At 44.5% G+C, this 12189-nt stretch overlaps 1 protein-coding gene across 8 annotated transcripts in view; it reads left to right on the plus strand.

The window, feature by feature from the left end:
• The window catches only part of LOC124037577 (receptor-type tyrosine-protein phosphatase eta-like), a 108633-nt gene that overhangs the window by 84954 nt on the left and 11490 nt on the right, over positions 1–12189 (plus strand). For 7 of the 8 annotated variants that reach the window (XR_006839213.1, XR_006839214.1, XM_046352413.1 and 4 more), the window contains 11 exons: positions 3695–3949; positions 4129–4389; positions 4583–4867; positions 5043–5306; positions 5490–5750; positions 6942–7199; positions 7487–7741; positions 7945–8238; positions 8336–8605; positions 8720–8974; positions 9206–9478. Coding sequence is in view for 6 of the 8 variants with exons in the window: in XM_046352413.1 (XP_046208369.1) it covers positions 3695–3949; positions 4129–4389; positions 4583–4867; positions 5043–5306; positions 5490–5750; positions 6942–7199; positions 7487–7741; positions 7945–8238; positions 8336–8605; positions 8720–8974; positions 9206–9478 (2931 nt within the window). In the remaining 2 variants the exon portion in view is untranslated. The remainder of the gene's footprint in view (positions 1–3694; positions 3950–4128; positions 4390–4582; positions 4868–5042; positions 5307–5489; positions 5751–6941; positions 7200–7486; positions 7742–7944; positions 8239–8335; positions 8606–8719; positions 8975–9205; positions 9479–12189) is intronic. The other variant, XM_046352414.1, reaches the window with a different exon arrangement.

Raw genomic sequence — 12189 nt, forward strand, 5'->3', positions numbered from 1 at the left:
TCTAGTCAGGATTCTAGCAGCCGTATTTAGCACTAACTGAAGTTTATTTAGTGCTTTATCCGGTTAGCCGGAGTATGTAGAGCATTGCAGTAGTCTAACCTAGAATTGACAAAAGCATGGATTAATTTTTCTGCATCATTTTTGGACAGAAAGTTTCTGATTTTTGCAATGTTACGTAGATGGAAAAAAGCTGTCCTTGAAATGGTCTTGATATGTTCTTCAAAAGAGAGATCAGGGTCCAGAGTAACGCCGAGGTCCTTCACAGTTTTTTTTTATTTGAGACGACTGTACAACCATTAAGATTAATTGTCAGATTCAACAGAAGATCTCTTTGTTTCTTGGGACCTAGAACAAACATCTCTGTTTTGTCCGAGTTTAAAAGTAGAACGTTTGCAGCCATCCACTTCCTTATGTCTAAAACACATGCTTCTAGCGAGGGCAATTTTGGGGCTTCACCATGTTTCATTGAAATGTACAGCTGTGTGTTATCCGCATAGCAGTGAAAGTTAACATTATGTTTTCGAATGACATCCCCAAGAGGTAAAATATATAGTGAAAACAATAGCGGTCCTAAAACGGAACCTTGAGGAACACCAACATTTACAGTTGATTTGTCAGAGGGCAGCCCATTCACAGAGACAAACTGATATCTTTCCGACAGATAAGATCTAAACCAGGCCAGAACTTGTCCGTGTAGACCAATTTGGGTTTCCAGTCTCTCCAAAAGATTGTGGTGATCGATGGTATCAAAAGCAGCACTCCGTGAAATGTTCTAAGGTTCATTTGCCAGGGCGGTAGGTAGCCTAGTGTTTAGAGCATTGGACCAGTAACTGAAATGTTTCTAGGTCGAATCTCTGAGCTGACAAGGTAAAAATCTATCATGCTGCCCCTGAACAAGGCAGTTAACTCACTGTTCCTAGGCCATATTTGTAAATAAGAATTTGTTCTTAACTGACTTGCCTCGTTAAATAAGAAAATAAATATAGAACCTAACACAATGTACCAAGGATGTTTGATGTGGGGAATGATAGTCAATGCCAATATCAGATTTTGCAGCAACTACATAACTACATGTTGGAATTGTCAAAATGAAGCTGCTCATGAGAAGCCACTTCTGGTGGCCTGGTCTGGATCAACAAAAATTAAGCTGTTTGCGAGGAGCCACTTCTGGTGATCTGGTCTGGATCAAGAAACAATGAAGCTGTTCGAGGATCCACTTTTGGTGACGCGGTTTGGATCAACAGATAGAAAACAATGAACAGCAAGCGGCACTGGAGTGCCAAGTCTAGGTCCTTATCAGCTTCCACCCCCAAGCCATAAGACTCCTGAACATCTAATCTAATAGCTAGCCAGACTTTTTGCGTTGCCCCCCTCCCCACCCCTTCTTTTACGCCGCTGCTACTCTCTGTTATTATCTATGCATAATAACATTAATAACTCTACATACATGTACATATTACCTCAATTACCTCGACTAACCGGTACCACCGCACATTGACTCTCTACCGGTACCCCCTGTATATCGTCTTGCTATTGTTATTTTACTGCTGCTCTTTAATTACTTCTTCCTTTTATTTCTTATTCATATTTTTTAAACTGCATTTTTCGTTAGGGGCTTGTTAGTAAGCATATGACTAATACAAATGTGATTTGATTTGATAGCGGATATTTGGAAACCCTCTACATGCCTGCTCCTGTCCCAGTCCACCCAGGGGTATGGCCCACAGAGCCATGGCAGAGAATTCATGTGGACTATACTGGTCCCTTTGTAAAGCACATGTTTCTGGTTATAGTTGATGCCCATTCCAAATGGCCAGAGGTGTTTTGCACTGACTCCTCCACCTCAGCTCAGACGATAGAGTGTCGTCTCAGAACAACGTTTGCACACTTCGGATTGCCTCTGCAGCTGGTATGCGACAACACGCAAGCTTTCGTAAGTGACGAGTTTACAAGATTCATGTCAGTAAATGGAATCGACCTCTGATCTGTACCACCTTGCCACCAATGGGCTGGCAGAACGCTTTGTTCATATCCTAAAGCAAGGACTCGACAAATGAAAGACCAGCAGCACTAATGTTTGGGAGACCTCTCCGCACACAGCTGGACATCATGAAGCCAAACGGGCGTAATGAAGTGCTGAACAAAGAAGCCAAGATGCTCTCCGGTGGCCGGGAGCGCCATATCCAAACAGGACAAGAAGTGATGGTGCGAGACTACAGAAGGGGAGGGAAATGGACAAGAGGGACAGTACAGGCACAAACGGATCCCAGAACTTACCAGATTCAAGTGACCCCAGCCCTAATGTGGTGGCGTCACATTAACCAAATGCATTCCACGGAAAACAGCACAACAACTGAGAGAGAACAGGCACAGAGAGCTCCTGGGAGTGACACGCATGGAACTGTAGAGGACGGTGGGGCAGTATAGAGACACCAGGCTGATAGAAGGGAACGTGTGGATGAAGGTGCTGCTATAACAGAAACTATTATGGAGCAAGCACACACTGAGGATGTGCAGGAGTCTCCAGACAATCCAAGGCGCTACCCAGAACAATGGCCCTGTCCAGACAGACTGGACTTATAAGCAAACAAACACACCCAAAAACTTACACTGTTCAAGTTCAAATCAAAGATGCAAAATAACTACAACAATTTCTGGGAAATGTTTCACTTGTGGTTTGGTAAAAGTAATTCTCATTGTATTAGAGAAGGAATGTTCTGTTCTGTTAATTACTGTCCCCTTTAAGAACGGAGCGCCCTTGGTCATGCATAGTGTTGCTCTATGTTATTCTTGTACTAACTAGCTTTAGTAAATGTGAAGCTCCAGTTCACTTCCTTGGAGTCTTTCTTATTATATAAATTAGTCATACAAGCTAAGACACTATAGCCAAATCCACTAATTTGATGGGGTGTCCACATACTTTGGTATATATAGTGTATGTAAATAATGCAAAAGTAAAAACAAATGATGTAGCAAGCAATCGATCAATGGGGTGGCAGGTGACCTAGTGGTTAGAGCGTTGGGCCAGTAACTAAAAGGTTGCTAGATTAAATTCCTGAGCTGACAAGGTAGAAATCTACCTTTCTGCCACTGAACAAGGCAGTTAACCCACTGTTCCTAGGCTGTCATTGTAAATACGAATTTGTTCTTCACTGACTTGCCTAGTTAAATAAAGGTAAAATAAGAAAATGAATGAAAATAAGAATATTAGTCAGCAGCATACCACCCTGTGTTCCACTGCTGGCTGGCTTCTTAAGCTAAGCAGGGTTGGTCCTGGTTAGTCCCTAGATGGGAGACCAGATGCTGCTGGAAGTGGTGTTGGAGGTCCAGTAGGAGGCACTCTTTCCTCAGGTCTACATTTTTTCCCATTTCCCTGTGTAGAGTGCTGTCTTTTGGCTGGGACGTTGAACGGTTGTCCTGACTCTCTGTGGTCACTAAATATCCCATGGCACTTATTGTAAGAGTAGGGGTGTTAACCCCGGTGACCTGGCTAAATTCCCAATCTGGGCCTCATACCATCATGGCCACCTGATCTTCCCCAGTTTACAATTGGCTCATTCATCCTCTCCCCTGTAACTATTCCCCAGGTTGTTGCTGTAAATGAGAGTATATTCTCAGTCAACTTACCTGATTAAACCTGATTAAATGTTTATATTAGTGTCATTTAAAAAAAATCCCTATTCCTCCGTTACAGAGCCTGCAGTTGTCCGCAACCTCTATGTCTCTGAAATCACAACATCATCTGTGTTTCTGAACTGGACTCAACCAGAGGGAAACAGCTTCTTCTATAGAGTAAATTGGACTGGTGCCAGTATTAGTCAGAATGTCACAAAAACCTTCACTACCATTACTGGGCTGACTGCTGGAGTGCAGTACTTCTTCATAGTCACTGCAGTGGCTGGAGACAACACAACTGTAGGAGAAGACAGTCAAATAATCACTTCAACAAGTATGTTATTTTGCAAGTATTATTTTATGATTCAAAGGATATGGATTCACGGTTAAGGTGGAAATGTCAATGTCGAAAATGGCAAAACAATCTAACCAAAGTTGGTTGTGGTTTTCTCTTTTCTGTCCATATTTTCCATCAGTCATTGCAATGAACCTTTTCGATTTTGCTTTTGACAGAGCCTGAACAACCTGTGGACATTGTGGCTACGAGACGAGGAACCAGTTGGCTGAATGTGACATGGACCTTGCATAACGGGAGTGTGGACTACTACAGCGTGAACATATTTAATGCTGCTTTGAACTATACATCCAGCAATACCACACAGACCAGGGAGGCCAGCTTCACTGGGTTACAGCCTGGGAGGGTTTATGAGGTCACAGTGACTGCTGTAGCCGGAGGCTTTAGGAACCAGTCTGCTCAGGTCCAGTTAGCCACCAGTAAGTCATGGTCAATGATGCCCATACTATGCATTTACTGTAGTTTGAAGTTGATAAAAGTTTGTATGAGAGTGTGAGAATGTTTTCTCTGGTTTTGTCCTGAAGAAAAAGCTAAAGCACCTAATGTGTGTTTGTGAGAATGAGAATTTGTGTTTGCAACTTTCCTAGCATCACTCTTATTTCTCCTCCATAGATCCCAACCCACCTGGACCCCTCACCATCACAGAGAGGACAACCAGCTCCCTCGTTGTCCAATGGACAACCCCGGGTCTAATGATTGGAGCGCAAGGCATCTCCTATAACATCAGCTACCAGCTTAATGGGACTGGTTTAGGAGAGAGAAACCAGTCTTCCTCTACCACTAGTCTCAGCAGTAACCTGACCTCTCTGTCCTCTGGGACTTGCTACACCATCACAGTGAAAACCATGGGACCTCAGAATCTAGAAAGCACCGGTGTTTATGCATCGGAATGTACCTGTGAGTAGACTTGTGACAACCGTTCAGTAGACTGTGCTCTGGGTGACGTTTTGACTGTGAAAATGTTGCAGAAATATTCTGAAACCTTTCTAATAATCCTACATGCCTTAACACATTTCATGTCCTAGTAAGATCGCTGATTTAAGGTAGATTTTTTTCTCTCCATTCCTCCTAGTACCCAAACCAGTGGTGAACCTCACAGCCACCCCGTTGTCCAACTCCTCATGTAAGCTACAGTGGACTGACCCCGTGGAGGTTAAGAACTACTACACCTATAGAGTCCAGTACATAAAGGCTACAGGCCCTGTACTGAAAACAGTCAGTACAAACTTCACACAAGTCAATGACCTAGAACCTGGGACTGGCTACAACTTCACTGTTACCACGGTAGCAGCAACGGGAAGCGAAGGAACTCCAGAACACACGTTCTGTAACACTAGTAAGCCAGTGTTCTAAACTCCAAAGGTATTCGTAGAGGAATCCAAGAGAAATGCAAGTGCATTCTAGTCAGCCAGCAAACTGCAGTTACTCTGGGGTAGTCAGGAGGTGTATAACACTGTCTGCGATATGATTCTGTGTTATAGATGATATTAATATGATATCTGCCCTCTTTGCCCTTCAGAGCCCAATGTGGTCAGTAACCTCACGTTTGAGGGTCTGAACACAACCGCTATCAGACTTTCCTGGCTCAAGCCAAATGACCACAAACCAACCTACTCCTATCTGGTGACCATCTCCAAGAATGGTTCTGTGGTAGAGATCTCAACCATGGTCGAGATGTACACCTTCACCAATCTCACTCCTGGGAAATGTTATAACTGCTCTGTGGTCACGGTCGTCCAAGATGTTAAGTCTGATTCAACGGAGACGATAATCTGCACAAGTACAGTTCTAAAGATCCCCCTTCCTCCCTTCAACCCTTCCTCCCTTCAAACCTTCATTCTTCAACTCTTTCACCCTTCAACCCTTCCTCCCTTCAACCCTTCCTCCCTTCAACCCTTCCTCCCTTCAATCTTTCAATCCTTCTTCCTTTCAACCCTTCCTCCCTTCAACCCTTCTTCCTTTCAACCCTTCCTCCCTTCAACCCTTCTTCCATTCAACCCTTCATCCCTTCAATCTTTCAACCGTTCTTCCTTTCAACCCTTCATTCCTTCAACCCTTCTTCCATTCAACCCTTCATCCCTTCAATCTTTCAACCCTTCTTCCTTTCAACCCTTCATCCCTTCAACCCTTCCTCCCTTCAATCCTTCATCTATTCCTCCCTTCAACCCTTCATCCCTTCAATCTTTCAACCCTTCAACCCTTCATCTATTCCTCCCTTCAACCCTTCATCCCTTCAACCCTTCATCCCTTCAATCCTTCATCCCTTCAACCTTCAACCCTTCTTCCCATCAACCCTTGATCTCAACCCTTCCTCCCATCAACCCTTGATTCCTTCAACCCTTCCTGCCATCAACCCTTGATCCATTCAACCCTTCCTCCCATCAACCCTTCCTCCCTTCACCCTTCAACCCTTCCTCCCTTCCTCTCTTCAACCCTTCCTGCCGTCAACCCTTGATCCCATCGACCCTTCCTCCCTTCACCCTTCAACCCTTCCTCCCTTCCTCCCATCAACCCTTCCTCCCTTCCTCCCCTTCCTCTCTTCAACCCTTCCTGCCATCAACCCTTCCTCCCTTCATCTCTTGGCTTTCTCCCCTTCTCACTTTTACCTTCTTTACATAGCAAAGTGGATTTCATCCGAGACGGGTGACAGTGCGTATTTCATATCTTAAGTGTAGGAGCCTAGTGGTTAGAGTGTTGGGTTAGTAACCAAAAGGTTGCAAGTTCAAATCCCTGAGCTGACAAGGTACCAATCTGTTGTTCTGCCCCTGAACGAGGCAGTTAACCCACTGTTCCTAGGCCGTCATTGAAAATAAGAATTTGTTCTTAACTGACTTGCCTAGTTAAATAAAGATGAAATAAAAGCCAAGTTAAAGACACAATTAACACATTTAACATAACACTTTTAAGATCTCTGTATCTCTAGTCTAAAATGTGAAATGTTAACGTTTTTCCCCTTCTATCCACCCTTCAGAACCTGCGGTGGTGAAAAACCTCATCGCCATAGGAACAACCACCAACATGAGTGTGACCTGGTATAGACCTATGGGACAGGTGGACAACTACACCGTTACTATCTACAAAAACAATGTGATGGAAGACAACCGTACCATCACCAACAACTATCTATCAGTTGTGTTCCAGAACCTGAAGCCAGGGAAAGTCTATGTTGTCAAAGTGGCCACCAATAGTGGACCACTCACTGAGGCACTAAATGTTACAAATGCAACGTGTAAGTCAGTACATCTCTATAGAAGTCCAACATTCCAACTGTACTCCATTTGTTTAGCATGGACCAATTTGTGTAAATTCATATTTGGTGGTGGAGATTCCACGTCTGGGTTTTCAAGTCTTCATTAACCCACATGAGTTCATTCTATATTTGTCTGAATAGCATATACAGCACAATGCCAGAGATAGATCATAATCTAGATGTAATGTTGTCTGATGTAATCCCATGCCTGAGACACTCCATCGGCAATTTCTTCCATAAGTGACTTCTCCCTGGCTTGTTCCCAGATCCCAACCCTCCTGGAGGCATCATGGTGGTGGACCAGACTACTGGTTCCATCAACATCAGCTGGGCCCGACCCCTGGACATGGACCTAGGTCAGTACAGCTTCTCTGTGTTCCATCTGGACCGGCAGAACCTGACGGAACACAACTGGACCCTCCTGAAGAACCTCCAGTCTGGAACACTCTACAACATCTCTGTGGTAACTGTAGGGCCGTTTGACTACCAGAGCACAGTGGTGACGACGGCCAACTCTACCAGTGAGTGACTACTGAACACAAACATTTACACTGTATCTACACAGCACATGTGCTAGCAAGGAGGTCTGGGTTTGAGCCCCGGTGTGAGCCGAATCAGGAGGAAGCGGTACTCACAAAGCATGACGTCCGTTACACACACACTCATACACACACACACAGATTGAACATGTTCGTTAATGATCTTTGTTGTTCCTTTGTCCCAGGGCCCCAGTCTGTGATCAGACTGATTGAGGCAGGAATCACAACCACCGGTGTGACTCTAGTCTGGTTTCAACCAGAGAGCAAACCAGGCTACACCTTCAGAGTGGAGGTCACCAACCAGTCTGTCACCACCAACACCACCATGAAAACCATCACCGGGGTACAGTCTGGGAGCAACTACACCACCAACATCACCATCACTGGGCTACAGTCTGGGAGCAACTACACCTTTACAGTGACAACACTCACAGTGGACGGCACCATGGCAACCCCAGTGACGGTGTCTTATTTTACAAGTATGTTCCCATGGCAATAAAACTAATCTCAGTTTGGTATGTTGATGTGTATTCACTTCTTTGTATCCTGAAGACTAACCTAAGATCCTGTTTCCAGGACCATTCGCCGTTAGTGGTTTGGTAGCCTCTACAGTAAACACAACCACTGTGAATCTGACCTGGACCAAACCACCTCAGTACCAGAGTGGTTACACATACCGTATCCAGACTGAGGGGTGCATGTCCGCTCCCACAAACCGCACCACGGAGACAGGAGAGGGGGACCTCATCTCAGAACTCACACCAGGAACCAGATGCACCTTCAGTGTTTCCGTCAAGGCACTGAACAGCATAGAGGGAGAATCCGTCTCAACCTCTCAGTACACAAGTCAGATCTCCTTCCTTTTTACCTTTTTAGTTATTTGGTGTTTTTCTAAAAACTATCTCCCCCTCTCTCCTTTCTAACATCCCCCCTCTCTGTTCCTCTCTCCCTCTCTACCAGAGCCCGAGTCTGTCAATATGTTCATCTACAACAATGGTAGCAACAGTACCATAGTGGTGCGCTGGGAAGCGCCCAGAGGAAACGTAGAGCATTATATCGTCTACCTGAACAAGGTCCTTTTCTCAGATTTGCTGAACTCCAGCATTCGGTCAACATCCTTCCTTAACCTGTCAGCTGGCAGAAGCTACACAGCCGTGGTGACCACTATCAGTGGGCCCTTCAACGCCTCATCAGAACCTGGAACTACAGCAACCTGTGAGTTTGAGGGAGGAGATGGAGGGAGAAGGCCCAGAGTTCTACTAAGCATGCCTCTTTTATCTGTTAGAGTTCATTCATTTGTTTCGACTGTTTAATCTAAGACAAGTATTTTTTTTCTTTCTCACTTAACCAGAGATAACTTTCAAGATTATTTCTACAAGGAAATTCAATTCACAGATGTTATTGGCAACTTATATGAACAGACATTTCTGTCCAAATCTCTCTCAGATCCCAACCAGCCTGGGCCCATCCTGATCTTGGAGAAGACCACTAGTTCTATCTATGTGAAGTGGGGTGAAGCTCCTCTGATGGCCAGCACCACCTTCAGTTACCTAGTGACCTACCTTTCAACGCAACTAAATAACAAGACGGTCACTCTGACAAACACAAGTCACACACTGCCCAGTCTGTCCTCTGGAACACCCTACAATATCTCTGTGGCTACAGTGGGAGTGCTAGGGCTCCAGAGTGAGAAGGTCTGGAGCAGTTTGGTCACGACCAGTGAGTGTTAACACACACATACTACATACATGACATGCGAACACACACACACACACACACACACACACACACACACACACACACACACACACACACACACACACACACACACACACACACACACACACACACACACACACACACACACACACACACACACACACACACACACACACACACACACACACACACACACACACACACTAAACACACAGTGGCAAGAAAAAGTTTGTGAACCCTTCATCAAATTGATCTATCTTCATCTAATTCACAACAATAGACAGACATAGTGTGCTTAGACTAATAACACACACATTTGTCTTGTCTATATTTAATACGTCATTTAAACATTCACAGTGTAGGTTGGAAAAAGTATGTGAACCCCTAGGCTAATGACTTCTCCAAAAGCTAATTGGAGTCAGGAGTCATCTAACCTGGAGTACAATCATTGAGATGAGATTGGAGATGTTGGTTAGAGCTGCCCTGCCCTATAAAAAACACCCACAAAATTTGAGTTTGGTATTCACAAGAAGCATTGCCTGATGTGAACCATGCCTCGAACAAAAGAGATCTCAGAAGACATAAGATTAAGAAGCTGGAAAGGGTTACTAAAGTATCTCTAAAAGCCTTGATGTTCATCAGTCCACGGTAAGACAAATTGTCTATCAATGAAGAAATTTCAGCACTGTTGCTACTCTCCCTAGGAGGGGCCGTCCTGCAAAGATGACTGCAAGAGGACCGAGCAGAATGCTCAATGAGGTTAAGAAGAATCCTAGAGTTTCAGCTAAAGACTTACAGACATCTCTGGAACATGATAACATCTCTGTTGATGAGTCTCGATACGTAACAAACACTTAACAAGAATGGTGTTCATGGGAAGACACTACGGAAGAAGCCCCTGCAAAAATGCACCTGGATGTTCCACAGCGCTACTGGCTAAATATTTTGTGGACAGATGAAACTAAAGTTGAGTTGCTTGGAAGGAACTATGTGTGGTGAAAAAAATGCACAGGACACCAACATCAAAACCTCATCCCAACGGTAAAGTATGGTGGAGGGAGCATCATGGTTTGGGGCTGCTTTACTGCCTCAGGGCCTGGACAGCTTGCTATCATCGACAGAAAAATGAATTCCCAAACCATGATGTGGACAGGGGTGATGCAACAGGACAACAACCCAAACAACAGAAGTAAGTCGCTCTGGATAAGAGCGTCTGCTAAATGACTTAAATGTAAATGTAAATGTAAGTCAACAACAGAATGGCTTCAACAGAAGCAAATACACCTTCTGGAGTGGCCCAGTCAGAGTCCTGACCTCAACCCGATTGAGATGCTGTGGCATGACCTCAAGAGAGCAGTTCACACCAGACATCCCAAGAATATTGCTGAACGGAAACAGTTTTGTTAAGGGGAATGGTCAAAAATTCGTCCTGACCGTTGTGAGCCCTGAGCCCTAGGACTACCTGACATGATGACTCCTTGCTGTCCCCAGTCCACCTGGCCGTGCTGCTGCTCCAGTTTCAACTGACCTGAGCCCTAGGACCATGCTCCAGGACTACCTGACATGATGACTCCTTGCTGTCCCCAGTCCACCTGGCCATGCTGCTGCTCCAGTTTCAACTGTTCTGCCTTATTATTATTTGACCATGCTGGTCATTTATGAATATTTGAACATCTTGGCCATGTTCTGTTATAATCTCCACCTGGCACAGCCAGAAGAGGACTGGCCAACCCACATAGCCTGGTTCCTCTCTAGGTTTCTTCCTAGGTTTTGGCCTTTTCTAGGGAGTTTTTCCTAGCCACTGTGCTTCTACACCTGCATTGCTTGCTGTTTGGGGTTTTAGGCTGGGTTTCTGTACAGCACTTTGAGATATCAGCTGATGTACGAAGGGCTATATAAATACATTTGATTTGATTTGATTTTGTGCAGGTTTGATCCGCAACTACAGAAAACATTTGGTTGAGGTTATTGCTGTCAAAGGAGGGTCAACCAGTTTTTCAATCCAAAGGTTCACATACTTTTCCCACCCTGCACTGTGAATGTTTACACGGTGTGTTCAATAAAGACATGAAAACGTATAATTGTTTGTGTGTTATTAGTTTAAGCAGACTGTGTTTGTTTATTGTTGTGACTTAGATGAAGATCAGATCAAATTTTATGACCAATTTATGCAGAAATCCAGGTATTTCCAAGAGTTAACAAACGTTTTCTTGCCGCTGTACATGACATTTTAGCAAACACACACTACATACATGACATGCGAGCACACACACACACACACACTACATACATGACATGCGAGCACACACACACACACTACATACATGACATGCGAGCACACACACACACACTACATACATGACATGCGAGCACACACACACACACTACATACATGACATGCGAGCACACACACACACACTACATACATGACATGCGAGCACACACACACACACTACATACATGACATGCGAGCACACACACATACACTACATACATGACATGCGAGCACACACACACACACTACATACATGACATGTGAGCACACACACACACACACTACATACATGACATGTGAGCACACACACACACACTACATACATGACATGTGAGCACACACACACACACTACATACATGACATGTGAGCACACACACTACATACATGACATGTGAGCACACACACACACACACACACACTACATACATGACATAC

Source organism: Oncorhynchus gorbuscha, linkage group LG06 (assembly GCF_021184085.1).
Source record: "Oncorhynchus gorbuscha isolate QuinsamMale2020 ecotype Even-year linkage group LG06, OgorEven_v1.0, whole genome shotgun sequence".
In the NCBI taxonomy this organism is placed as follows: domain Eukaryota; kingdom Metazoa; phylum Chordata; class Actinopteri; order Salmoniformes; family Salmonidae; genus Oncorhynchus; species Oncorhynchus gorbuscha.